This window comes from Myotis lucifugus, unplaced genomic scaffold (genome assembly GCF_000147115.1).
Source record: "Myotis lucifugus unplaced genomic scaffold, Myoluc2.0 scaffold_1, whole genome shotgun sequence".
NCBI lineage: Eukaryota > Metazoa > Chordata > Mammalia > Chiroptera > Vespertilionidae > Myotis > Myotis lucifugus.
The window spans coordinates 2,051,667-2,078,827 of record NW_005871049.1 but is presented as its reverse complement, the minus strand read 5'-3'; the positions used below and the strand labels follow the sequence as shown (position 1 = coordinate 2,078,827).

The 27,161-nt window shown below is 40.8% G+C and overlaps 1 protein-coding gene and 1 non-coding gene across 8 annotated transcripts in view; both read right to left on the bottom strand.

Moving 5' to 3' along the window:
• NSD1 (nuclear receptor binding SET domain protein 1) overlaps positions 1-27,161 on the bottom strand; it is a 131,611-nt gene that overhangs the window by 62,797 nt on the left and 41,653 nt on the right. For all 7 annotated transcript variants that reach the window (XM_023753785.1, XM_006081608.3, XM_023753795.1 and 4 more), the window contains 6 exons: positions 26,143-26,315; positions 20,481-23,043; positions 10,213-10,337; positions 5,880-6,150; positions 4,547-4,656; positions 1,123-1,198 (listed from right to left, as the gene is read on the bottom strand). In XM_023753785.1, coding sequence (XP_023609553.1) covers positions 1,123-1,198; positions 4,547-4,656; positions 5,880-6,150; positions 10,213-10,337; positions 20,481-23,043; positions 26,143-26,315 — 3,318 coding nt within the window. The remainder of the gene's footprint in view (positions 1-1,122; positions 1,199-4,546; positions 4,657-5,879; positions 6,151-10,212; positions 10,338-20,480; positions 23,044-26,142; positions 26,316-27,161) is intronic.
• LOC111826593 lies at positions 23,739-23,845 on the bottom strand. Its single transcript, XR_002829954.1, has one exon. It is a non-coding gene; the product is annotated as a U6 spliceosomal RNA (small nuclear RNA).

Genomic DNA, 27,161 nt, shown 5'->3' with positions numbered 1-27,161 from the left:
AGTGCACACATGTCGTGCACTTGGCCTCTAGTAGTGTGATAAAAAGAAACTAAGACTGTTTGTCAAAGATTGGCTTAGATCAGTGGTCAGCAAACTGCAGCTCGCGAGCCAAATGTGGCTCTTTGGCCCCTTGAGTGTGGCTCTTCCACAAAATACCGACTTCTGCGCATGGGCAACAAAGTTTCAATCGCACCGTACGTGCACGCCCGCACGTGGTATTTTGTGGAAGAGCCACACTCAAGGGGCCAAAGAGCCGCATGTGGCTCTTGAGCCGCAGTTTGCCAACCACTGGCTTAGATGATTTATAATTTCCCTCTCAATTAAGATTCCATATTTTCTGTCCTATAGGAACAAAAATTGAACCAAAACCAAAAAAATGATGCATTCTGGAGAACTGTTTAAACAGAAAATTAAGAAGCTAATTTTTCTCTACTGTTCTTAACATTTCCTTACACTAATATAATTCGTTTTGCTGTTGTTAATCCTCACCCAAGGACATTTTTCAACTGATTTTTAGATAGAGTGGGAGAAAGAGAGACAGAGAGAGAGAAACATTAATGTGAGAGACACATCGATTAGTTTCCTCTCGCATACACCCCAACTGCGTGGGCCAAAACTCTATACACTGAGCCAAACTGGCCATGGCTACACTTATATAATTCTAATTCCATTTAACTAATTTCAGATCAAGCTGAAAGTGATATAATTTTTTAGAGTCATGCATAGTTTTAGTATGCATATTTTGGGCAAACAAGTCTTTAAACTTTCAACCTCACTGGTCTTCCCTACATACATAATAACTCTTCTAGTTAACTGACAAGGTGCTTCACACTCTTTTTTGCATTACATTTTTATTTTATTATTATTATTTTTTTTAAAATATAGTTTATTGATTTTTACAGAAAGGAAGGGAGAGGGATAGAGAGTTAGAAACATTGATGAGAGAGAAACATCGATCAGCTGCCTCCTGCACATCTCCTACTGGGGATGTGCCTGAAACCCAGGTACATGCCCTTGACCGGAATCGAACCTGGGACCTTTCAGTCCGCAGGCCGACGCTCTATCCACTGAGCCAAACCGGTTTCGGCTGCATTACATTTTTAAAATCTCATAAATACTCACCTCCACCAAACTTTTTAGAATGAGATGCACCACATGATTCAGCAATGTTATTCTCCAAGTGACCAGCGTCATAACACTATAAATAAGTAAAATGCAACATAAAATAAACCCTTTTTAGTATATACCAAAAGCTGAACAGTCTACTGCCATAGATACAGAATCCTGGTTTAATGAAACCTTCATAGGGAAAGGCATCAGATTTTTTTTTAAATGCTCTAAACGTAGATACAGAATATAGCCCTAAAGTGGGAGGAGAAAGAGAAGGGTTATGTACCCAGAGACTCACTCTCTCAGTTCTATTCCACCCTGTATTTAAAATCTCCATTCGTAAAGTTGTATGTATAATTATTAGATTTTATATAGTTGTTTACTTGATGGAATTATAAATATTTAAAAAATATGAATCATAAAATATCTTTCTAATTAATATAAATTACAGCAATATTAAGACAAAACACTTAAACATCAAGAGTGATTCACAGTATGAATTAGTTCCATTTCAAGAAAACGTCTTTTTCCCACAAAAATAATTTTCTTCGTTATGAATATAAAACAAAATTTAGTCACCATAAAAAGTCAAAATAATAGATACCATCCTTGATATAAAGTTCCCAAAGTTTGAAGACAAAACAAGATACAATACAGGTGTGAATTTCCAAATGCTTACTATATACATCCTATATAATAAAAGCGTAGGTGGCATCACGCCCTCGCGACACCACCACAAGATGGCTGTGCGCACAGCAGAGGCAGAGCCTGGTGGCCGCTCCGCGTGATGAAGCCTGGGGGGGTCCCGTGGCTCTGTGTGGCACGGAGGAGGCCAGTCCCGGCGTCTCCGCTGCCTGGAGGTGGGCCTTGGCAAAGGAGGCGGGTCCCAGCAGGGGAGGGCAGTTGGGAGCGATCAGGCCGGCAGGCAGAAGCAGTTAGGGGCAATCAGGCAGGTAGGCAGGCAAGAGGTTAAGAGCCAGCGGTCCCAGATTGTGAGAGGGATCCCAGATTGGAGAGGGTGTAGAATGGGTTGAGGGACACCGCCCCCCCCTTCCCCAACCGTGCACGAATTTCATGCACTGGGCCTCTAGTTAATAAATAATAATACTACTTTCCTCATGTTCATGTGAGCCTTCCATGACTCACCTTGTATAATACTACTAAATTTATCATCTGACTGCAAATGTCACTCTATGCGCAAAATATTCAACTGAATTCCAGTTTACCTGGCCCTTCCCATCTACCTCTTCCAGAATCTTGCAAAATAGCTAAGATTTGAATAAGACAAAGCCAGGAGAGAAAGCAATGCAGAAGGAGATTATCATAGCCTTACTAGAATGTAAGGTACAAAGAGAGGATAGTGAGTTGTAGACATGATATCTTGGAAGGCTGTATAAACTGCAGAGAAAGTTTGGAGGGCAGGAAATGAACAAAGAATAATTAAAAAGTCCATGTCATAAGACTGAGAAAAATAAAAGAATTTAAAGGATACAATGCAGTTTTTAAAATGAGGAATATGAACACAAATAAACTAAAAATTTCATTTAATGAACAAAATAAACCGATGAACAAAATAGATCCAAACATAGAAGCATAGAACAAATTGCAGAATCTCAGAGGGAAGGCAGGGGAGGGTGGGTGGTTGGGTGGGAAGAAATCAACCAAAGAACTTGTATGTATATCCGCATAACCCAAGGACACAGACAATAGGGTGGTGAAGGGGGGAAGGGGTACAACAGAAGGGGTCAATTGGGGGGGAAAAAGAGGACATATGTAATACTTTCAACAAAAATTTAATTTTTTAAAAATGAAATTAAGCCCAGCCAGGTGTAGCTCAGCAGTAGAGTGTCGACCTACGAACCAAGAGGTCACAGGTTCAATTCCCGGTCAGGGCATATGCCCAGGTTGCGGGCTCGATCCCCAGTGGGGGGCGTGCAGGAGGCAGCCAATCGATGATTCTCTCTCATCATTGATGTTTCTATCTCTCTCTCCCTCTCCCTTCCTCTCTGAAATCAATAAAAAATATATTTAAAAAAATGAAATTAAAAAAGGAGTTAGAATACAAATAAATTAAAATTTACATTTATGAACTAATCTAGATGGGTAAATATCTAACAAAAACTTAAGAGGCCTTGCCCTAGCTGGTTTGGCTAGGTGGATAGAGTGTTAGCCTGCGGATTGAAAGATCCTGGGTTTGATTCTGGCCAACGGCACATGCCCGGGTTGCAGGCTTGATCCCTAGTGGGGGGCATGTAGAAGGAATCGGGTCAATGATTCTCTCTCATCATTGATGTTTCTATTTTTCCATCCCTCTTTCCCTTCCTCTCAAAAATCAATAAAAATATATTAAATAACAAAAAAAAAACTTAAGAGGCCTTAATGTAGGATTAAAAATATAAGAATTTCCTATAGCTAAAGAAAGAAGTCCAAAAACTCAAATTATTGAATAAAATATGTAATTATTCTTTAAAAAAATTTTAATAGGAAATCTATGCATCCTACAACTGAAATTCTAACTACCATTCCTCACACTTAAGGGGCACAAGATGTTTCTTAAGAAATCAGTATCCAGCTGTTCCTCCATTATAGAATTAGAAAATAATTTTCTATTTCCATCTACTATTTAACGATGCCTTCTTGGCTAATGAAAAACCAAGACTGCAAACTCAAAACCTTAAGTTTAAATGTTTAATTACAACAAACACAACTTTACTCAATCTTTTTTTGTTGTTGTTGTTTTTAATCTTAATTTTTATTGTCTAAAGTTTTACATATGTCTCCTCTTTCCCCCGGATTGATGCCCCACTCCACCACCAGCCATTCTCACCCTGGGCAAGCCCCCATCACCCCAGTGTCTGTGTCCATTGATTATGCTAATATGCATGAAGTCCTTTGGTTGCTCTCTAACCCAGCCGTGGGCAAACTACGGCCCGAGGGCCGGATCCGGCCCGTTTGAAATGAATAAAACTAAAAAAAAAAAAGACCGTACCCTTTTATGTAATGATGTTTACTTTGAATTTATATTAGTTCACACAAACACTCCATCCATGCTTTTGTTCTGGCCCTCCGGTCCAGTTTAAGAACCCATTGTGGCCCTCGAGTCAAAAAGTTTGCCCACCCCTGCGTAACCCCTCCACCTCCCTTGCCATTTGTCTATGGATCTATTTTTGTTCATCAAATTATGTTGATCATTATATCCCACATATGAGTGAGATCATGTGATATTTATCTTTCTCCGACTGGCTTACGCTTTACTCAATCTTAAAAGCTTTTTTCATTTTCATTTGTAATGAAAACCTAAAACCAATGATACACATTTCCACATAAATGCAAAATAGCCTCTTAATATAGGATCTCTCAGATCGATCAAGTATATGCTGGCATCCTATAACTTCTATGTATATGTTCAGCATTTAAACTGACTAAAATAACATACCTTTTTAGAAAGGCCAATATCCCCTTTCTTGGGCATAAATCCAGGGTCTAAATCATTTGATTCAAGAAGTTTCTTAGTTGGTTTTCTCTGCCGCTTACTTTCATAATTTCCTGAAATACATATATCTTTTCATTAGATTATGTAGAAACTGGGCACAATCTAATTTTTAGAAATCTATATACGACACAAAATGACTCACCATATTTTTTAATGTTTTTCTCATCATCTTGTGGGGAGGGGCAGGGTAGGAATTTATTTATTCTAAAATGTTACTTAATATAAAATATAGTTCTCAATATAGACAAACTAATGTGAGGATGTGTGTGTGTGTGTGTGTGTGTGTGTGTGTGTGTGTAAATCACAAAAGAACACAGGAAGACATCAAAAGGGCAGAACTGCCTTTAGAGGAATTCAATAATAGTAAGGACCAAAGGAGAAGTACGGTGAAGTACAGCCTGAATTCTGGGCATAAATGAACTAGGATTAGAATTTTTGTTCTGCTCCTAAATAAATAAAAGACATTCATTTATTTTGCAGGAGTGTTCTTAAAAATTATGTTAAAAACCTAATAGCAGAGTTTGGCACATAGTAGGTAATGAAATAGTAACTATTATTCTATTTAAAGTCTTTTTGATTCTGCCTTACTTGATTAAACACAATTAGGATACTTTTCTTAAAGAAATATAATCACAAGGTATTCTTGGGAATGTAAAAAGCTACAACCCAACTTTTACTGACCACAATATTCAACAGTCAGAAGATGAATTAGACAGTATGTTTAGTTAGATCCAACTCTCATCAGGTGACACATATATAAAGAATAAAGTGAAAACCAATCGTCAATTCACTTCCAAGAGAATATTTACACAAAACTGCTTCCTATGTGTCAGGTAAATTACATTATACATTATTATGTTATAATCTCCATTTTATAAATGAGGAAATAAGTTTAGCAGTTAAACAACTTCCCATGTAACACAAGGATTGGTGAGCCAGTATCTGAAGCATAAGTTTCACAGTGTGCAATGCCTCTCCTCAAAAACCCTGCTATCTTGGTGTTGATTCACATGGTAGTTGATCAACAGTCATGAACAGCAACAATGGAGTAAGGAGAGCAGTTTTTAAAAATGTCTTCTTAACAGTGTGTAACCAATTTATGGTCATTTTATCCATTTAGCCAGTACGTTGGGATTTCTCAGGACAAAGTGGGTAGTTTTGTTGTAGATTTACACCACTGGCTTTCCATCAAAACATACTAAAATAAAACATACTAAAATCCCCTGCTTTCTCTAGTCATATCCACTTACATACTAAGACCCCATCCCCATCTTACCTGGTGTTTTAACTAGCAATTCCTCAGATTTAAGGGGAGGCCGTGGAGAGACTTCCAGAGCCACAGGCACAGACAAAGTCAACTGTGGCAACTCAGCATGTCCACCTCCAAGTTCTGAGTGAGACAAGGGCCCTTCCAAAAACGGAGCCTCCCTTTCAAGAACTGGAGGCTCTTCTTTGGTTGAAATCAATGAATTCTCATCCACCTGCTTGTTCTGAGCATTAGATCGACTTCGAGCTAAAAGGTTTTCTTCTTCACAGCGGGAACTTACCTAAGAGCAAAAAATAAAAATAGAACCCATAGGCCAAAGTTGTAATTTGACTGTCAAAAAGAATAATGCACTTAAAAAGAAATAAAATTGTAACACATGCTACAATGAGAATGAACCTTGACGGCATTACACTAAGTGAAAAAAGCTAATCACAATCAAATAAATATTGTATAACTTGACTTCAGAGACGAAAAATAGAATGGTGGTTGCCATGGGTTGGGAAAGGGGTAAATAGGAAGTTTTTAAATAATAAGTACAGAGTTTCAGTTTGGGAACATGAAAAAGTTCTGGAGATGATGAATGGTGGTAATGGTTGCAAAACAATGTGAATGTAGTTAATGGCACAGAACTATACACCTAAAAATAGTTAAAATTATAAATTTTATGTTATACAGTAGTACCCACAGAGGAATGCTCTAAGACCTCCTGTGGATACTTGAAGCCCTGGGTAGTACTGAACCCTATATATACTATGTTTTTTCCTATACCTATGATAAAGTTTAATTTATAAATTAAGTACAGTAAGATATTAACAAAAATCTATAATAATAAAAGTGTAATATGCTAATTAGACCGGATGTCCTTCTGGACAAAGCCGCAGCAGAGGCGGCAATGTGGCAGTGGGGGGCCTACGCGGGCGCCAAGGCAGAAGCAGCCGCCACAGCGGCGGGGGCTGAGCCCCTTGCATGGATTTCGTGCATTGGGCCTCTAGTTAATAATAACAGTGAACAATTATAACAATGTACTATAATAAAAGTTATGTGAATGCAGTCTTTCTCTCTTAAAATAACTTATTACACTGTACTCTCCTTCTTGTGATAATATGAGATGATAAAATGCCAAATCTACTTCTGAATCTGTGTAACCATCCCTTACTTGCAGCCAATGGCCTGGTGTCATTCATTTCAGGGGACTCCTTGCTGAAGTCTTAATTTAGGCTCAATGCTTCCTGGCAGAACACATTGCCATCAATTGAAACACCTTTCTGTTCATGTGTTCTATCTACAAATTTAGTGCCTTTCCATCTTAAATAAGTGCTTATCATGCACCGGGGCTGTAGCTCTTGTATGAGATGCAACACCAAATCTAGTACAAATTTCTTTTTCCTTCTTTACAATTTCATAGATAGAATACTCATTCTTATGGTAGATCTTAACAATCTCAGCCTACAATTTTTTCTTTCCTTATTGAGAACTTTCACCTTTCATTTAGCAGGGATGGAGAACCTTTTTTCTGCCAAGAGCCATTTGTATATTTACAACATCATTCTCAGGCCATACAAAATTATCTACTTAAAATTAACCTGCTATATTTGGCAGGTTAATTAACTCACCCATAATACCTTGGCAGGGCCACACCAAATTATTGCCCGGGCCTCATACAGCCCTCGGTCCAGATGTTCCCCACCCGACTTAAAGGCAGCACATTATTGCTTCTCTTTGGCATATCCGAATTGCCAGTCTCACTATTCTTGCACTTTGGAGTCATTATTAAATAAGAGTGACTTGAATACAAGCACTGCGATACATAGTTGATGTGATAACCAAGAGGGCTACTAAGTGACTAAGGGCTAAACAAAGGGATGACTGATGTTCTAGGAGGGGCAGAACATTACATCTCAAGATTTCATCATGCTGCTCAGAACGGCACACAATTTAAAACATGAATTGTTTATTTCTGAAATTTTCCATTTAGTATTTTCTGATCATGGTAACTAAAACTGTAGAATGAGACTACTGTATATATTTCACTAAAAATTTTTTAAAAATCTATATATATATTTATTGATTTCAGAGAGGAAGGAAGAAGGAGAGAGAGAGAAACACCAATGATGAGAGAGAACCACCGATCAGCTGCTCCCCACACCTCCTCCCCCAAAGGGGATCGAGCCCGCAACCCAGGCATGCGCCCTTGGCCGGAATCGAACCAGGGACCCCTCAGTCTGCAGACTGACGCTCTATCCACTGAGCCAAGCCAGCTAGGGCTATAAATTTTTAAAGAGGGGAAAATGCAATTGATTGCAGCTATAAAAATTCATTAAGGCCACAGTGATAATTCAATAAAAGGAAGAAAAAAGATTCCCTAACATGTCACCTATTAAAATAGCTAATAATGAACTCCTAATGTTAAGTTGGTAAATAAATGCAAAAGAAGCATTTATTCTGCCTTTCATGTATTTCACAACAATAAAAATGTCCAGTTAATAAGAAATATTGAGATTGCCAGCTAATAAAAATAGAAGAAACAATAAAATCTAAGTCTTGCCCTGGCCGGTTTGGCTCAATGATTAGACTGAAGGGTTTCAGGTCAACTCCCATCAGGGACACATCCCTTGGTTGCAGGTTCAATCCCCAGCACCGGTCAGGGCAAGTGCAGGAGGCAACCAGGCAACCAGTTGATGTGTCTCTCTCACATCAATGTTTCTCTGTCTCTTCCCCCGCCTCCCCTGCCAATCCCTTCCACTCTCTGTCTACAGAAAAAATATCCTTGGGTGAGGATTTAAAAAAAGATTAAGTCTTCATTTTGTTAACTCCTAATATAGGCAAGGATCCTCAGCTGGTATTTAAAAAGTTATCAAGGAGCCCTGACCGGTTTGGCTCAGTGGATAGAGCGTCGGCCTGGGGACTGAAGGGTCCCAGGTTCGATTTCGGTCAAGGGCATGTACCTTGGTTGTGGGCACATCCCCAGTAGGGCGTGTGCAGGAGGCAGTTGATCGATGCTTCTCTCTCATTGATGTTTCTAACTCTCTATCCCTCTCCCTTCCTCTCTGTAAAAAATCAATAAAATATATTAAAAAATAAATAAAAAATAAATAAAAAGTTATCAAGGAAATGGCTGACGCATACTGCTTTTTGAGCAAAAGAAGTAAAACCTAACTTAAAAGGGAAAAATCAGTTATTCGTCACTGTGAATAATTAATTGGATGTTAAATGCCTTCTAATGTCATGCACTACGTAACACAGTATCACCTATGATATAATCCAGCTAAAAATGTTTAAGTCTAATCTATAAAATTGTTAGCTACAATTTCCACTTAACAGGGAACATAGAGGATAGAGAAACAAGCTTAGTGACACCTATTAAGAAGCAATCACACACAACTGCATTAGAAGATGGATAAACAAATGTGGTACTTGAATAGCTTAGATAGATAGGGAAAAGAAAAAAGGGACTTTTCTACATTTAAAGAAAGTTAAGAAATATAACAACCATGCCCAGCCGGTGTGGCTCAGTGGTTGAGCATCAACCCATGCACCAGGAGGTTACTGGTTCGATTCCCGGACAGGGCACATGCCTAGGTTGCGGGCTCCATCCCCAGTAGAGAGCATGTAGGAGGCAGCCGATAGATGTTTCTCTGTCATCATTCATGTTTCTATCTCTCTCTCCCTCTCCCTTCCCCTCTGAAATCAATAAAAATATACTTAAAAAATAAAATAAAAATAAATCAAACACGGGATTACGTTTGTTTAAAAAGTTAGGATCATGCTACTTATTTTTTATGCTGTTTTTTTTTTACTAACATTTATCCTTAAATCACCAAAAATCACCTTTGAAAGAAAAGGGGGAAATACACACACACACCAAAGACTCATTTATATATTTCTTTCTAACTACTATATGCTAAGTATTGTACCAGAAGCTAGAGGTAAAAAACTTAAAAAGATCCCAGTTGCCCTAGCCAGTTTGGCTCAGTGACTAGAGCATTGGCCCTTGGCCTGAACAGTCATGGATTCAATTCCGTTCAAGTGCACTTACCTTGATTGCAGGATGGATCCCAGGGTCTGGTTGGGCATGTGCAGGAGGCAACCAATATATGTGTATCTCTCACATCAATGTTTCTCTCTTTCTCCCTCTCTCTATCTCTCCCCCTCCCTTGCACTCTCTCTAAAAATCAATGTAAAAATATCCTCAGGTGAGGATTAACAAAAAACAAATAAACAAACAAACAAAAGTAAGATCGTAGTTAAGGAAAATATTATCCCATAAAGACAAAACATGATATAGGAAAATTGCAGCATCCTAAAAGGACTACTAAAAAACTATTGAAATGTTGGAACATACCTTGTGTACCTGTTCCTGTACCTTCTTTTGTTTTTTCTTAGGAGCAAATATCTGATCATATTCTTCTGTATATTCCAGAAGCCACTTGCTTGGCTTCCTAAGTCTCTTCTTCTCTGACCGCACAGCTAAAAGAGGAGAAACAAATTCAATATTAACTAAAAAGTTAGAGGAAAACTCATTGTTTCCATGCAGCCATCTCTGTACTCTCAAAGGTTTTTGAGATGGGAAACTCTCAAAAACACTCTGGCTTAAGCTCCAAGAGATTAAAAGTTGAAATTAGTATCCTATAATGACAGATATAATTAACATTCAAATATAGACTCTCTAAGTCAGATAAACTCATAAAATTTCTCATGAATTATTTTAAATAACATCTCTCTGGATTATACAAAATATTGGATGGATATTCAGATAAAATATTTACTAATCAGTACTATCACATGAATTTTAAAAGCACTCTATACATACTTTATTATCATGGTTGCAGTGAATTTCACATTAGAAAACAAATATTTAAATTTTTGATATTTATTTTATATATTTAAATGCCATTTAACAAAGAAAAATCAACCAAAAAAATGAGTTCGCCATCACTGCCTCAGACAGTACATATGGAAACAAGCTATAAAACTTCAATGCAATAAAATCCTATATAATAAAAGGCTAATATGCAAATCGACTGACTGGTGGAATGACCAGTCGCTATGATACGCACTGACCACCAGGGGGCAGACGCTCAATGCGGGAGCTGCTCCCTGGTGGTCAGTGTGCTCCCACAGGGCAAGTGTGGCACAGCCAGAAGCTGGGCTCACAGCTGGCGAGGGCAGCAGCGGTGGCGGGAGCTTCTCCCACCTCCGCAGCAGCGCTAAGAACCAGGCCTAAGCCAGCAGGCAGACATCCCTCAAGGGGTCCCTGACTGCGAGAAGGTGCAGGCCAGGCTGAGGGACCCTGCCCTGGCCCCCCGCCAGTGCACAAATGTTGTGCATGGGGCCTCTAGTTTAAAGATAATATAAAAGGAGATGAAACTTAATGGCTTTTTACAGCAGCTTTATTCATAATTGTGAAAACTTGGCAACAACCAAGTTATAAGTGAATGTATTTATAAACTGTAGTATATCCAGAAAATGGAATATTACTCAGCACTAAAAAGAAATGAGCTATTGAGCCACGAAGAGACACAGAAGAAAATTTTTTAAATGAATTTTACCACGTGGAAAAAAAGCCACGCTAAAAAGGCTAAATACTATGTTTCAAACTATATGACATTCTGAAAAAGGCAAAACTATGGAGACTATAAAAAGTGGTTGCCAAAGAGCAGAGAAAGGGGGTTGTTAAATAGGCAGAGCACAGAGGATTTTTCAGGGTAGTAAAAATACTCTGTGTGTGCCGAAACTGGTTTGGCTCAGTGGATAGAGCGTCGGCCTGCGGACTGAAAGGTCCCAGGTTCGATTCCGGTCAAGGGCATGTACCTGGGTTGCGGGCACATCCCCAGTAGGGGATGTGCAGGAGGCAGCTGGTCGATGTTTCTCTCTCATCGACGTTTCTAACTCTCTATCTCTCTCCCTTCCTCTCTGTAAAAAATCAATAAAATATATTTAAAAAAAAAAAAAAATACTCTGTGTGATACCACAATGGTGGATATGTGTCACTATACATTCATCTGAATGTCTGACACCAAGAATGAACCCTAAGGTAAACTGTGGACATTGGGTAATTATGATATGTCAGGGTAGGTTCATCAATTGCAACAATGTACCACTCTGGTGGGATATCTTGACTCATAGATACTTAGAAAAAAAGTGATGGAAGGGATGTGGGGAACTAGGTAAAAAAGAAGGGATTAAGTATAAATTGGCAGTTACAAAACAGTCACCAGGATAAAAAATACAGCTTGGGGAATATAATCTATCTATCCTAAATAATAAAAGCCTAATATGCTAAATAGTGAACAGTTGTCCATTCAAACAATCAAAGCGTAATATGCTAATGATATGCTAAGGCCACTCAACTACTCACTATGACATGCACTGACCACCAGGGGGCAGATGCTCTGACCAGTGGGTTAGCTTGCTGCTGGGGTCCGGCCAATCGGGACTGAGTGAGACAGGCCAGACACGCCCTGGAGCTCTCCTGAAGTCTCTCCCCAGCTGGCCAACCTCCCACATCCCTCCCTGGCCCTGGTAGTGTACCAGTGGGGTTCCTTGGCCTGGCCTGCGCCCTCTCGCAATCCGGGACCCCTCGGTTGGATGTCAGAGAGCCGGTTTTGGCCCGATTCTGCAGGCCAGGCCGAGGGACCCCACTGGTGCACAAATTTGTGCACCAGGCCTCTAGTGTATATATATATATATATATATATATATATATATATATATATATATATATATATAAAAAAGCCTAAGTGACCGTCCAACCGGTAGCTATGACGTGCAATGACCACCAGGGGGCAGACACTATGATCATAAGCTATGACGAGTACTGACCACCAGGGGCAGGCACTCAACACAGGAGCTGCCGAGCTGCGGTGACGGCAGCTGTCGTTCTCGGGTGACGCACCTGGAACCAGAGAGGAGGGAGCCCGATACCGGGGTGCATCACCCAAGAACCGCCCTCTCGTAATCCAGGACCCCTCGGGGGATGTCGGAGAGCCAGTTTCAGCCCGATCCCCATAGGCCAGGGCGAGGGACCCCACCGGTGCATGAATCCATGCACCAGGCCTCTAGTTAATAATGTAAGAACTACGTATGGTGCTGGGGGGTGGGTAGTAGACTTACCCGAGGGAACATCTCATCCTATATAATAAAAGCATAGTATGCAAATTGTCCCCTCAACCGGGAGTTGTCTCCGGAAGTTCGACCAGGAGGCGGGGCCTGGAGGGAGGCCCCAGCCGACGGCAGTGGCAGGTGGCCGGGAGAAGAGAGGGAGTACCAAGCCGGCAGCCGCTAGCCTCTAGGGACCCTACCAGTGTACGAATTTCGTGCACTGGGCCTCTAGTAAGTTATATAAATGTCTAACCAGTATGCTATAAACTTGAAACTAATGTAATATTAAATGTCAACTGTAAATCAAAAATGTAAAATTTGCCCTAGCCAGTTTGGCTCAGTGGATAGAGCATTGACCTGCATACTGAGGGGTCCAGGTTCAATTCTGGTCAAGGGCATATGCCGGGGTTGTGGGCTCAATCCCCACTGGGATGCATGCAGGAGGCAGCCGATCAATGATTCTCTCTCATCATTGATGTTTCTATCTTTCTCTCCCTCTTCCTTCCTCTCTGAAATGAAAAAAAGATACATTTTTTAAATGTAAAACTTATTTAATTTGAAAATCTGGATTAAAAAATACAATGCAACTATATCCTCTCTACAAGATTTATCATCTTAGATATAAACACACATAGACTGAAGATGAAAGGATAAAAAAAGATATACACAAATGAGAGCAGAGGTGGCCCGACCTAGGCAAAATAAACCTGACTCAAAACTATAACTAGACATAAATAGGATCATTATATAATGATAAAAAAGTCAATTCACTAGGAAAATAAAGTTTTAAACATATTTTAGGAAATAATTATAAATATATATGTACAGAACATCAGAGCACCAAAATATATGAAGCAAACACTGATAGAACTGACAGGAGAAATAGACAGGAAAATAACAGTATAGTATACTACCAGGCTTTCAGTAATTAATAGAATTATCAAACAGAAGATTAATATGAAAACAGAGAACTTGAGCATCATTAGAGACCACCTGAAATTAACAGACATAGATAGAACACACATTCTTCTCAAGTACACATAAAACATTGTCCAAGAGATCATATAATAGACCACTAAACAATTTCAGAAGATTGAAATCATACCAAGCATCTTTTCCAATCACAATGGAATGAAACTAGAAATCAATGGCAGTTGGAAAACTGGAAAATTCAGGCATGTGGAAAACAATGCACTCATAAACATCCAATGGGTCTGAGAAGAAATTCCATTAAAAATTTAAAAATATCTTGAGACAAATGAAAATAAAAACACAATATGCCAAAATTTATCGGATGCAGCAAAGAAATACTAAGAGGAAAGTTCATAGCAGAAAGTGCCTACATTAAGAAAAAAGAAAGATACCAAATAAACAATCTAATTTTATACCCCTAAGAATGAGAAAAAGAACTAAATCCAGTGTTAGCAAAAGAAAGGAAGTTATAAATATTAGAGTAAAAATAAACAAAATAGAGAATAAAAAAGTATCAACAAAACAGATCTTTTTCTCTAAAGAAAAAACTGACAATCTTTTAGCTAAATTAACTACAAGAAAAGAAGGAAAAAAGTCTTATCCCTTAAAAACATTGATGCAAAAAATCTTTAACAAATACTAGCAAACTGAATCCAACAGCAGCACACTGAAAGGATTTTGGCCTGGCCTATGTGGCTCAGTTGGGTGGGTGTCATCCTGTGCACCAGGAGGTTGGGTTGCCGGTTGATACCAGGTCAGCGCACATGCCTGGGTTGCGGTCTGAATTCCTGGTAGGGGGGTACAGGAGGTGTTTCGCTCTCACATCAATGTTTTTCTCTCTCCCTCTCCCTTTCTCTCTCTCTAAAAAAAATCAATAAGAAAATATTTTAAATAAATAAATGGATTATACACCATGACCAAGTAGGATTCATTCCTGGATGGAAAGACAATTCAATATACAAAAATGAATAGATGTAATACAACATATTAACAGAATGAAGAAAGTCACATGATCATCTCAACTGATGCAGAAAAGGCTTTACAAAATTCAACACTTTGAAAACTACAAAACATTGCTGAAATTAAAGACACAAATAAATGGAAAGACATCCTATGTTCATGGACTGGAGGACTTCATAGCATCAATATGCCCATACTACCCAAAATCAATCTTTAAAGTCACTGCTATCCTTATCAAAATTCCAATGGCATTTTTTACAGAAATAGAAAAAAATCCACCCTAAAATTAACACGTAATCTCAAAGGATCCTGAATAACCAAAATAATCTTGATAATGAAGAATAACAATGGAAGCTTCACACATTCTTTTTTCAAAACATCTTATAAAAGCTACAGTAATCAAAGCAATATGAGCTTACCATCAAGATCAGACACAGAAATCAATGGAACAGAATAGAGAAACCAGAAATAAACCCTTACATGTATAGCCAAATTATCGATTCCCAGTAAGGGGCGTGCAGAAAGCAGCCAACTGATGTTTCTCTCTCTCATCATCTAGCTATAATAATAAAAGCGTAATATGCTAATTAGACCAGACAACCTTCCGGACAAAGCCTGCGCTGTGAGGGAAGCCCAGGTCCCGGATGCCTGCTGGTGGCCAGAGGGAAGCCCGAGTCCCTGGTGCCAGAGGGAAGCTGGTGCTGGCGGTAGGAGGAAGGAAGGCCTACTGTTGCATGAATTTTGTGCATTGGGCCTCTAGTTAAAGAATAAAAATATATTTGGGGGGGAAAAAGAAAAGAAACATCTACTTGAGTTCTTTGCCCATTTTTATATTTGTTTGGTTTTTTTTAAATGTCTTTACTTATTTCAGAGAGGAAGGGAGAAGGCGAGAGGGATAGAAACATCAATGATGAGAGAGAAACATCAGTAGGCTGCCTCCTGCATGCGCCCTACTGGGGATGGAGCTCGCAACCCGAGCGTGTGTCCTGACCAGGAATCAAGCTGTAATCTCATGGCTCATAGGTCAATGCTCAACCACTGAGCCACACTGGCTGGGCGAATAGATGTTTCTTCAAAGAAGATGTACAAATAACCCAAAAGCATTATGAAAAATGCTCAGCATTACTAATCATCAGGAACTGTAAATCAAAACCAAAATGCGATTATCACCTTACACCTGTTACAAAAATAAAATAACAACTGTTGGCAAGGCTGTGGAGAGATGGGAACCCTTGAGCACTGTTGAAACCACTGGAATAAAAGTATAAAGATTCCTGAAAACAATTAAAAAAGAGAATTTTCATATGATTCAACAATACCACTTCTGGGTATATATCTAAAAGAATTCAAAATACACCCTGGCCAGTGTTGTTCACTGTTAGAACGTCAGCTGGCCCACCAAAGGGTTCAATTTCCAGTCAAGGGCACATGCCTGGGTTGCAGGTTCCATCCCCTGCCCTGGCTGAGTGCGTATGAGAGTCAGTCAATGTGTCTCTCATATCGATGTCTCTCTCTCAAAATTCAATGGAAGAAATATCCTCAGGTTAGGATTAACAACAAAAAAACGCACAAAAAAAGTAGGTTTGGTTCATATAGGAAATAAGAGACTAATCCTATCTAATAAAAGAGAAACATTAGCGTACGACCACTACCCTTCCCATTGGCTAATCAGGGCGATATGCAAATTAACTGCCAGCCAAGATGGCGGCCAGCAGCCAGGCAGCTGGAAGCGAACATGAGGCTTGCTTGCTTCAGTGAAGGAGGACTCCAACGTTCCCCGCCTGCCTTGCCGGCCTCTGAGCTGGCAGTTTGAAACATTGTAACAAGCTAAACAAAACCCCAGAAACCAGCTTTCAGCCAGCCGGGATCTCAGAACTGGAGATGATACAGTGTTTCGATTATAGAACCGAAACAAACCAGATACCTGCTTTCAGCAGCAGAGGCCTTGGCCCAGAATAAAAGAAAAAAGAAAAAAAGGAACGGTTGGGAGCTTCAGTCACCCACCAGCCTGAAAACAGCCCTCAGCCCCTCACCCAGACTGGCCAGGCACCCCAGTGGGGACCCCCACCCTGAAGGGTGTGTGAGCAGCTGCAAACAGCCATCATCCCCTCATCCAGGCTGGCCAGGCACCCCAGTGGGGACCCCCACCCTGATCCAGGACACCCTTCTGGGCAAACCAGCCAGCCCCTACCCATGCACCAGGCCTCTATCCTATATAGTAAAAGGGTAATATGCCTCCCGGCACCGGGATCAGCGTGACAGGGGGCGGTGCCCAAACCCCCTGATCGCCCTGCGGCTCTGTGTGTGACAGGGGGCAGGGCCACAACCTCCCTATCTGCCCTGCTCTGTTCGTGACAGGGGAAGGCACCCCAACCCCCTGATCAGCCCTGCTCTGTGCCTGATAGGGGGGAGCTCCCCAACCCCGATCGCCCTGCGGCTCTGTGTGTGACAGGGTGCGGCGCCGCACCCCCCCCCCCCCACGGGCCCTGCTCTGTGTGTGACAGGGTAGAGCCACAACCTCCCCATCAGCCCTGCCCTGAGTGTGACAGGGTAGAGCCACAACCTCCCCATCAGCCCTGCCCTGAGTGTGAGAGTGGCGGTGCCCCTACCCCCTGATCGGCCCTGCTCTGTGGGTGATAGAGGGCGGTGCCCCAACCCCCTGATCCGCCCTGCTCTGTGTGTGACAGGGGGGAGCTCCCCAACCCCCTGATGGGCCCTGCTCTGTGCATGACAGGGGGGAGCTCCCCAACCCCCTGATGGGCCCTGCTCTGTGCGTGACAGGGGGGAGCTCCCCAACCCCCTGATGGGCCCTGCTCTGTGTGTGACAGGGGGCAGCGCCCCAACCCCCTGATCGGCCCTGCTCTGTGCGTGACAGGGGGTGGCGCCGCAACCTCCCCATCGACCCTGCCTTGAGTGTGACAGGGGGCGGTGCCCCAACCCCCCAATCGGCCCTACCCTGAGCGTGACTGAAGGTGGCATCGCAACCTCCTGATCCACCCTGCTCTGTGCATGACAGGGGATGGCGCCCCAACTCCCCAATCAGCCCTGCTCTCAGCCCGACCAGGGGCTGCACCTAGGGATTGGGCCTGCCCTCTGCCACCCGGGAGCAGGCCTAAGCCAGCAGGTCGTTATCTCCCGAGGGGTCCCAGACTGCAAGAGGGCACAGGCCGGGCTGAGGGACCCCCTCTCCCCCCCCCCCCGAGTGCACAAATTTTTGTGCACCGGGCCTCTAGTTAATAATAAAAAATAAACTGTGTTTTGCATACTCACAACTGTAAACCCTACTTTGAAAAAAAAAAGAAGGGGAAATCCTGTTATGTGGATGAACCTTGAGGACACTACACTAAATGAAATAACCCAATCAGAAAAAGACACATTACAACTCCATTTACATGAGGTAGCCCTAGCTGGTTTGGCTCAGGAGGTAGAGTGTCAGCCTGCAGACTGAAGGGTCACAGGTTCAATTCCAGTCAAGGGCACATACAAGTTGCAGCTTAATCCCTGGCCCTGGTTGGGGTGCATGCGGGGAAGCAACTAATCAATGTGTCTCTCACATCAATGTTTCTCTCTGTCTCTCCCCCTCCCTTTCACTCTCTCTAAAAATCAATGAAGAAAAATAATTAAATAATTAAATAAATAAATATCAATGGAAAAATATCCTCGGGTGAGGATTAACAACAACAACAAAAAGATACATGAGGTATCTATAGCAATCAAATTCATAGAAACAAAAACAGAATGGTGGTTGCTGGGGCTGGTCAAAGGAGGAAATGGAAAGTTATTGTTCAATAGGTATTGAGTTTCAGATATGCATAAAAAAGTTCTAGAGATCTGTTGTACAACCATGTGCACATATTTAATACTATAATATATACTTTAAACTTGTTCAGAGGGTACATTTATGTGGTTGTTTTTTTTTACAATAGTAAAAATGAAGCATTGATACATGCTAAGCAAAAGAACCAAACACAAAAATACCACATATTGGCCGAAACCGGTTTGGCTCAGTGGATAGAGCGTCGGCCTGCGGACTGAAGGGTCCCAGGTTCGATTCCGGTCAGAGATCTGTTGTACAACCATGTGCACATATTTAATACTATAATATATACTTTAAACTTGTTCAGAGGGTACATTTATGTGGTTGTTTTTTTTTTACAATAGTAAAAATGAAGCATTGATACATGCTAAGCAAAAGAACCAAACACAAAAATACCACATATTGTATGATACCATTTATACGAGATGTACAGAATAGGCAAATCTACAGACTGGGGAGAAATGAAGGCAGACTGAAAAAGGGTACAAGGTTTCTTTCTGGGGTGATGCAAATGTTCCAAAATTGATATGTTGGTGGTCACACTGGTCTGTGAATATACTAAAAAACACCAAGTATAAACTTAAAATAGATGAATTTTATACTTTATAAATTGTATCTCAATAAAGCTGTTTGAAAACAGAATTTAGTATAATAAACAAATCTAAGAAATTAGATGTATCCTCAATAACTACAATGTATTTATTAATATATTGAAAGACTTACGTTCCTTCTGCTGCTAAGCTAGGATACCGTGGCACTTCATTCTAAAACCTCATTCCAGAAATGATATAAGCCATCTAGAGCCTTAGAATATTTCCATATTTCATTAAAAAACAAAAAACAAAAAAACTCACCTGAGGATATTTTTTCCATTGATTTTCAGACAGAATGGAAGAAGGGGAGGGGGAGATAAAAACATCAATGTGAGCCCTAGCTGCCTTGGCTCAGTGGATAGAGTGTCAGCCTGGGGACTGTAGAGTCCGGGTTCAATTCTGGTCAAGGGCATACGCCTAGGTTGCAGGTTCAATCCCCAGTAGGGGGTGTGTAGGAGGCAGCCAATCAATGATTCACTCTCATCATTGACATTTCTATCTCTCTATCTCCTTCTCCCTTCCTCTCTGAAATCAATAAAAATATATAAAAAAACAAAAACGATGTAAGAAAGACACATCGATTGGTTGCCTCCCACACAAGCACAACCCAGGTACATGCTCTTGACCAGGAATCAAATCCCAGGACCCTTTAGTCTGAGGGCTGACACTCTAACCACTGAGCCAAACTGACCAGGGCCATTTCCATTTTTTCAAAGCAACATGTTCCTTTTATGTATCTAACAGGTGAGCCTACCTTAAGTTGTGGTCAAAGGACGCTTAACGTTAAATAAAATCTATTTGATTTCTGTAAACTAACAATTGAACTTAACTCGGCTCAGAGCTTCTCAACTACGTGCAATACCAGATTGAAACTGAAAAAGTTCACAGATTTAAAAAGTTCACAGATTTAAAAGTAGGAAACACAACAAAATGTTCTGAAACTTACTAAAAACAAGAGGAAAAAAAAATAGAGCTTCTAATAAAGCATAATTTGTGAAAGTATATGGAAGGCTGGTCCTCAAAACTCAAACTTGTCTGCAGTAAGCCCTTTCTTCAAGTGATAATCCTTCCCTCCCAATTTACACTTAGCCCTTCCATTAAGAACTTCAGAGGGGATCATGTCATCACTTCCTCTAATCCCATTCTATGACAGTCAGGAATTCTTACCTGGTTCAGGAAGCTCAGGCTGGGGAGTCAAAGTGGGAATTCCTGGCTCCTTTTCCATCTCCTCAGTGTTGGCACCGGATTTATCACAAACATTCAGAAGTGGCCCAACTGAATCTAAGTGGCCGGTGTGATTTGGATCTGTCAGCACATCCTCCAGTATGTTTGTTGAAGGAGAAGGTCTATGCTCTGGGAACTCACCCCCCTTCTTTACAGAGTCAGCAGAAAGCGAGACCCCAAAGGAACCCTCAGAGTTTTCTTTCTCCCTAAATCGGTTAGTGCGCTTACGAGGTTTAGTGCGCCTTTGGTTTAAACGCTGCCACCGCTTTTTAGGTACTACTTGATTAACACCACTGGGTTCATCATTTTCACTGTTCATTTCAGAGTCCAGCTCTGGACCTTTTCTGTTTTCAAAGATGGAGCCTTTTTCAGTTTTATCAGGCTCAGACTGGTTGACTTTGTTGTCAAAATGAACATCAGAAAAATGGGCACTGTCTTCACTTGTTAAATGGCCCATTAATTGAAGGGGTTCTTCTTTAGCAGGGTCTTCTGCTCCACCTCCCAAGGAGCCATTCTCTGAGGCTGCATTCTGTCTGTCTCCTGGCAGTGCAGCCTCTGGAATCACAGCTGGAACCTGGTTCAATTTTCTTTTGCGCTCTGTCTTTAAGGCTCTATGGTTCGCTGTGTTCTTTCCCATCTGACCTGAAAAAGCATCTTGCAATTTGGATGGCTTTGATCGCCCACAGTTGCGTCTAGTAACACAGTTTGAACGACTCTTGCCAGAAGCAGGGAGGTCTCTTCTGTCAGACACTAAGCCAGGTAGGGAGGCAGACAACTCCCCAGACAGTGCAGAGTCACCCCCACTGGGGCTAGGATAGACTGGATCCTGAGTGCCATCTCCATTTTTTTCTGAATTATGATTGGAGGCTCCTGAAACTAAGACCTTAGAAGTCCCTAGAGGACTACTGGTAGAACAGTCTCCAAGACCAGGGCTCCGATAGGAGACCAAGTTTTGAGCAGTCATTAACCGTTGCTCCTTGGTCTTACTATCATGCATATCTTTCAACATCATTAGCAAGGTACTGAATTTATAGTCTGGTTCAATAGGTATATGATTCTGACTAGAGGCAGAAGAAAAAAGTAATGGTTTTGATGGCTTTGATGTTCCAGATTCACTGACATCTTCACTTAAGGATCTATAAGAGAGTTCCTTCAACTCAGACAGAACGTGTTTCACCACTGCTGTTTCTATGTCATTCGAATCTCTGGTTTTCTCATGCATGTTGCTCAGTAGTTTTAGCCCATCCCCTTTCCCACTTTTGGAAATGCTGGCCAAAGGAGAACCTTTGGTATCAGAAGAACAGCATTTCAAACTGCAGTCTTCATTTGTAACTGGAGGTTCTACAACTGGATTTTCTTTATGTTTGCACTTTATACTTCGGATCTTGGGCTGTTTGCTTTTCGAGTGTAACAGAGTTTGATTTGTAGCCCCACCCTTTATTAGTGAGTTCTCACTGCAAATGCTTGATGGGGTGTTGAATTTTGTAGAGAAACCATCATTTCTAAAATCCATTTGGGGTTTTCGAACAAGAGTGGACACTTTAAAATCAGAGAGGTTAACCTGAGATGTCTCAGTTCCAGACTCTGCTGTCTTAGTACAATCTGTTAAGTGGTCTGTAAGTGAGCTAGTAATGAGGGACTTCTGCTTTGCTTTTACCTTAGTGTTTGTGGCAGGATACCTGGAATACTTTACCTTTTCATTTTTCTGCAAGGACAACATATTCTCTGTTCTATCAAAAGCATCTGTAATTTCAAGGACACTGTTATCAGACTCTGAACTGTGATCTATGGGATCCAGATCACTGCTTCCATCATCAGAAGTGGTACAAATACTAATGGAATCACTTCGTTTTTCTTCATCACCTGCTTTAATATAGCAGAGCTGTACCTTTGAACTACACACCAGACCTCGTTGAAGTTTCTTCTTCTCCCCAGAACGTTTAGAAATCAAGGCACCCTCAGACAAGCCCAATAAAGAGTCACAATTTGAAGTCTCAAATTCTTTCTTTGCAGGGTTTTTTGCACAAGAAGAAAACAGAAAACTTCCTGGAGCAGTGCTGGCCCCTGTGAGGCTGTTTGCTATCCTGGAAAGTTCATTAGAGGCCTGCTTGTCAGATACATCCCCAGAAATAAAGTTTATGCCAAGGTTCTCTGGAATCTTTCCCCTCCGTTCTTCCTTATTTGTTTCAAACTGCATGTGGCCCTTTTTCACACAAGTCCTTTTTGGATTATCAGTGCTCTTTCTGACTCGAGACTTAGCACAAGGCTTCTCCTTCTCATCTGCAGAATGTTCAGAGTCAAAAGCCAGAGATTTCAAGCAGCCATTAAGCAACAGGTCATGTTCTGACTCAGGATCATTTGTACAGTCCTCAAATGGCATATCCTCTTCACTGTCCAATTTGATTGAACTGCTGACACATTTTCGGTTCTTTGACCCTTTGGGAACATCATACTGTTCAGCAAGACCAACACTGGCTTCCCATTTACTCAAAATTTTCTGAGGAACCTTAAATTTAAAGGAGAAAAAGGTTATTACTTATCAAAGAAATGGGAGAAGGAAACAGGGAGATGTTCAATGAACACTTCACAAATCGATTTTTCAAAGTCTTATTGCACTTTTTCAAGGTCCTTTTATGGGACCAGTTAGGTAGTGAGCTCTTACAGCTCACCCAGAGCTTAATTAATGGAGATTCCTCAACACTACTTTACCACTAAGATCTATCATTAGAGGAAAGGTTGATCTCTTTATCCATTCTCCCTGCCTTTGTAAGCACAAAAGAGTGGACCATAAGTTGGACTACAACATTACATTACTAATTAACATCACATTACCAAATCAGGAAATAACCAGACCCTTCCTACTTACTCCTTGACACCTAAATAACGATATATTTTCTTCCTGACTTATGAAAGCCAAGCATTTGCTCAGCTGCATAAAAGAGAGAATAAAAGGCTAAATAAAGAAGATAAATATGAAAAAACGAGAACAGGAAAAGTAAGTGAGTCAGACCTGTCGTAGGACACCTGAAATTTGGACCTCTGGTTATCAGTAGGTCCTTAGCTAATCAAGTTTCTTCTATACATGTTACATACAATCTGGATTATAACCAAGCAGTCTCATGTACTTAATGATGTCATCCAGAGACACCAAAACACCCTGGGTATAACAAATTACACATGCTCTTTTCTTTCTTTTTTTTTTTTTTTATGGAACGCTTCACGAATTTGTGTGTCATCCTTGCGCAGGGGCCATGCTAATTTTCTCTGTATCGTTCCAATTTTAGTATATGTGCTGCCGAAGCAAGCACGACATATTCTTTTCTTGATTCCTCACAGTATGAGGACATTAACTCTATGAAATATATCCAACTTTCCAGACCCTTTTTTCTCTCCTTGGCTTCATAAAATAGATATTAGTCATGGTTCTAACCATCACTTAGTGTTCACAAATTACTTTAATACTTGTGAAAGGGATGTTCTGCTGAGCATGTAAAAATCAGGTCACTATATAGGTAGCCTCCTCTTATAAAGCACTAAACTGATCATCTGGTTTATTTTACAAGCAAACACATACCTATTAATTGTCAGAAGTGTGACCAGAGTAAATAAATTCTCCAGAACCTGAAAGATCTAATGAACTCCTCAGAAAAGGGAGTGTTTAATCTACACAGCTAAAGGCGTGGCACAAAAACTCTTGACACCATCTGACCGACAACCACCCAAAGTATTAGAAAGGATATACTTATTAGCCTCCTTAATCCTAACAGCAGCAAATGCTAGTTGTTTTATTCAAGCAGCAGTCGCCAACTGGTGGTCCGTGAGGTCTGAAAGGTTGGCGACCACTGTTTTAGAGCATCAACCTTATGCCATATTAAATATTTATAATTACTTCTAATCCACACAATAGTTGTACAAGAACGTATGATTACACTAGTTTTTTAGTTGGAGACACTAGTCCTCAAAGAACACAAATTAGCCCTGACTGATTTTGCTACAGTTGGTAGGGCATCGACCCATGCACCAAAAGGTTGCTGGCTGGATTCCTGGTCATGGCACATGCCCAGGTTGTGGGCTCAATTCCTGGTAAGGGGCATGCAGGAGGCAACAGATCAATGTTTTGCTCTCTCTTTCGATTCCTCTATCTCACTCTAAAACCCAATAAAAATATTTTAAAAAAGAACTCACCCTGGCTGATTTTGCTCAGTGGTTAGAGTGTTGGCCCGCAGACCAAGGGGTTGCAGATTCAATTCCTGGTCAAGGTCAAGGGTACATACCTCGGTTGTGAGCTCAATCCTAGTCAAGGGGCATGCAGGAAGCAACCCGTCGATGTCTCCACATCGATGTTTCTCCCTCTCCTCCCCCCGCCCCCCGACTTCTGCTCTCTCTAAAAATCAATGGAAACATATCCTCAGGTGAGGATTCCAAAAAAATTTTTTAAATAAATAAAAAGAACTCAAATTAAAAATAGCAGGGACTGGATATCGATTCTAAATTATCCTAGTCATGATTTCGAAGACTCTCAAGTTCGATTCCCAGCAAAGGGCACATACCTGGGTTGTGGGTTTGATCCCCGGCCCTGGTCAGGGAATGTTTGGGAGGCAACCAATCGATTTCTTTCTTTCTTTTTTTCTTTCTCTTTCTCTCTTTCTCTCTCTCTCTCTCTCTCTCTCTCTCTCTCTCTCTCTCTCTCTCCCCTCCTTTCCTCCCTCCCTCCCTCCTTCCTTCCTTCCTTCCCTTCCACTTTCTCTAAAAATCAATTAAAAAAAAAAATCCTCAAGTGAGGATTAACAAACAAGCAAAGAGAAACATAACCAGGTATGGCCTGGCCGTTGTTGCCCAATGGTTAGAGCGTGGGCCTGCATACCAAAGTGACGTGGGTTTGATTCCAGATCAAGGGCATATACTAGTGTTGCAGGTTCGATCTCCAGCCCTGGTTGGGGCACGTGGGGGAAACATTCATTGGCTGCCTCCCCTACATGCCCTGATCAGGAATTAGGGATAAATCAATCAATGTGTCTCTCTCACATTGATGTTTCTGTCTCTCTTTCCCTCCCTTCCTTCCAATCTCTCTAAAAATGAATGGAAAAAAATATCCTTGGGTGGGGATTAACAAAAAACAAACAAACATAACCAGGTATGAAACTACAATCTTAAGCACTAATAACTGAACACAAAAACCAAAACAAACAAAACAGTTTAAAGCTTTACCTTTCCAGTTTTTTTCTATCATTCCCATTTTTAAAAGAAATAATTAATCTAGAGAGTAAGAAGAATTTCATTTTGATGTTACGTAAGATATAACCAAAGAAGATTGGTTTTGTCATTTTGTACTGTCACATCTAAGTGACATGGCAAAAATTAACTGGAATAATTTCTCAAAAAATTGAGTATAAATATTTGGAAGGCTAGCCCCATCTCATCCCTGCAAAAAAAAACACCTTGCTTTCTATCTATTTTCTCACAAATATCCATCTACCAAAGGGAATAAACTTATATTTCAAAAATAGAATACTTTTTCCTTGCTTCCTCTTTGCCTACCCTCCAGAAGATAATTTGAGAGGCTTTTGTTTTTTCATGTATGTGTGTGTTTTATTTTCTTTTTTACCTTATGCCTATATCCTTTTTCTTTTTGCTTCCCTCTTCTCCTAAGGACAGGTAGCTCTTCAAACTGATGTCTGCCTTCGAACATGACAATTGCTTTTCCAGCCACCCAGGCTCTCTCAGAAGGGTCTCCAAAAGCCTCCACATAGTACTGTCGATAAGGTCTCCGGTTCGAAACTAGATAAGGATAAAAAACAGTGTCATTACTTTAAAATGATGACTGTTCATCAAGATAACATCCACACACACACCACTGTCGCCAAAGAAGCCTCTGACACCAAAGAAGCCTGTCACCAAGGAAGACCCCCCCCAAAAAAATCAGTAAGCTAAAAAACCTTCAGGACAATAAACTCTGATGTAGGTCAGATAGAAGGGGGAAAAAAAATTCTTTAATATGTTTTTACTGATTTCAGAAAGAGGAACAGAAAGGGAGAAATAGAAACATCAATGACAGAGAATCATCAATCAGCTGCCTCCTACACACTTCCGACTGTGGATAGAGCCCAAAATCTGGGCAGGTACCCCAATTAAAATCTGACCATGACCTCCTGGTTCATAGGTCAACACTCAACCACTGAGCGACACCGGCTGGCCAGCCGGGCTAGATACCTTTTTTTTAAATCCTCACCCGAGGATATGTTTTTATTGATTTTAGAGAGACAGAGAGAGAGGGGGGGGGGAGAGAAACATTCATCGGCCGCCTCTCCTACATGCCCCAACCAGGAATTGGGGATAAAACCTGCAACCTCTTAGGAGTATGGGACAACACTCCAACCAAACGAACCACACGGCCAGGGCAAGATACCATTTTTTTAAAAAACAGTGAACTATAAAGGTCTTTGGGCAACTCAATAATCAATATTCAATATATAAAACCAAATCTACCAATCCCACTTTTGGTAAATCATTCTACAGATAAATGGACATGTATATATGAAACACACACAGTTATTCTTTACAGCATTACTTGTGGGTACACACAAACACATGTATGTATACACATGTATGTATGTATATTATCTT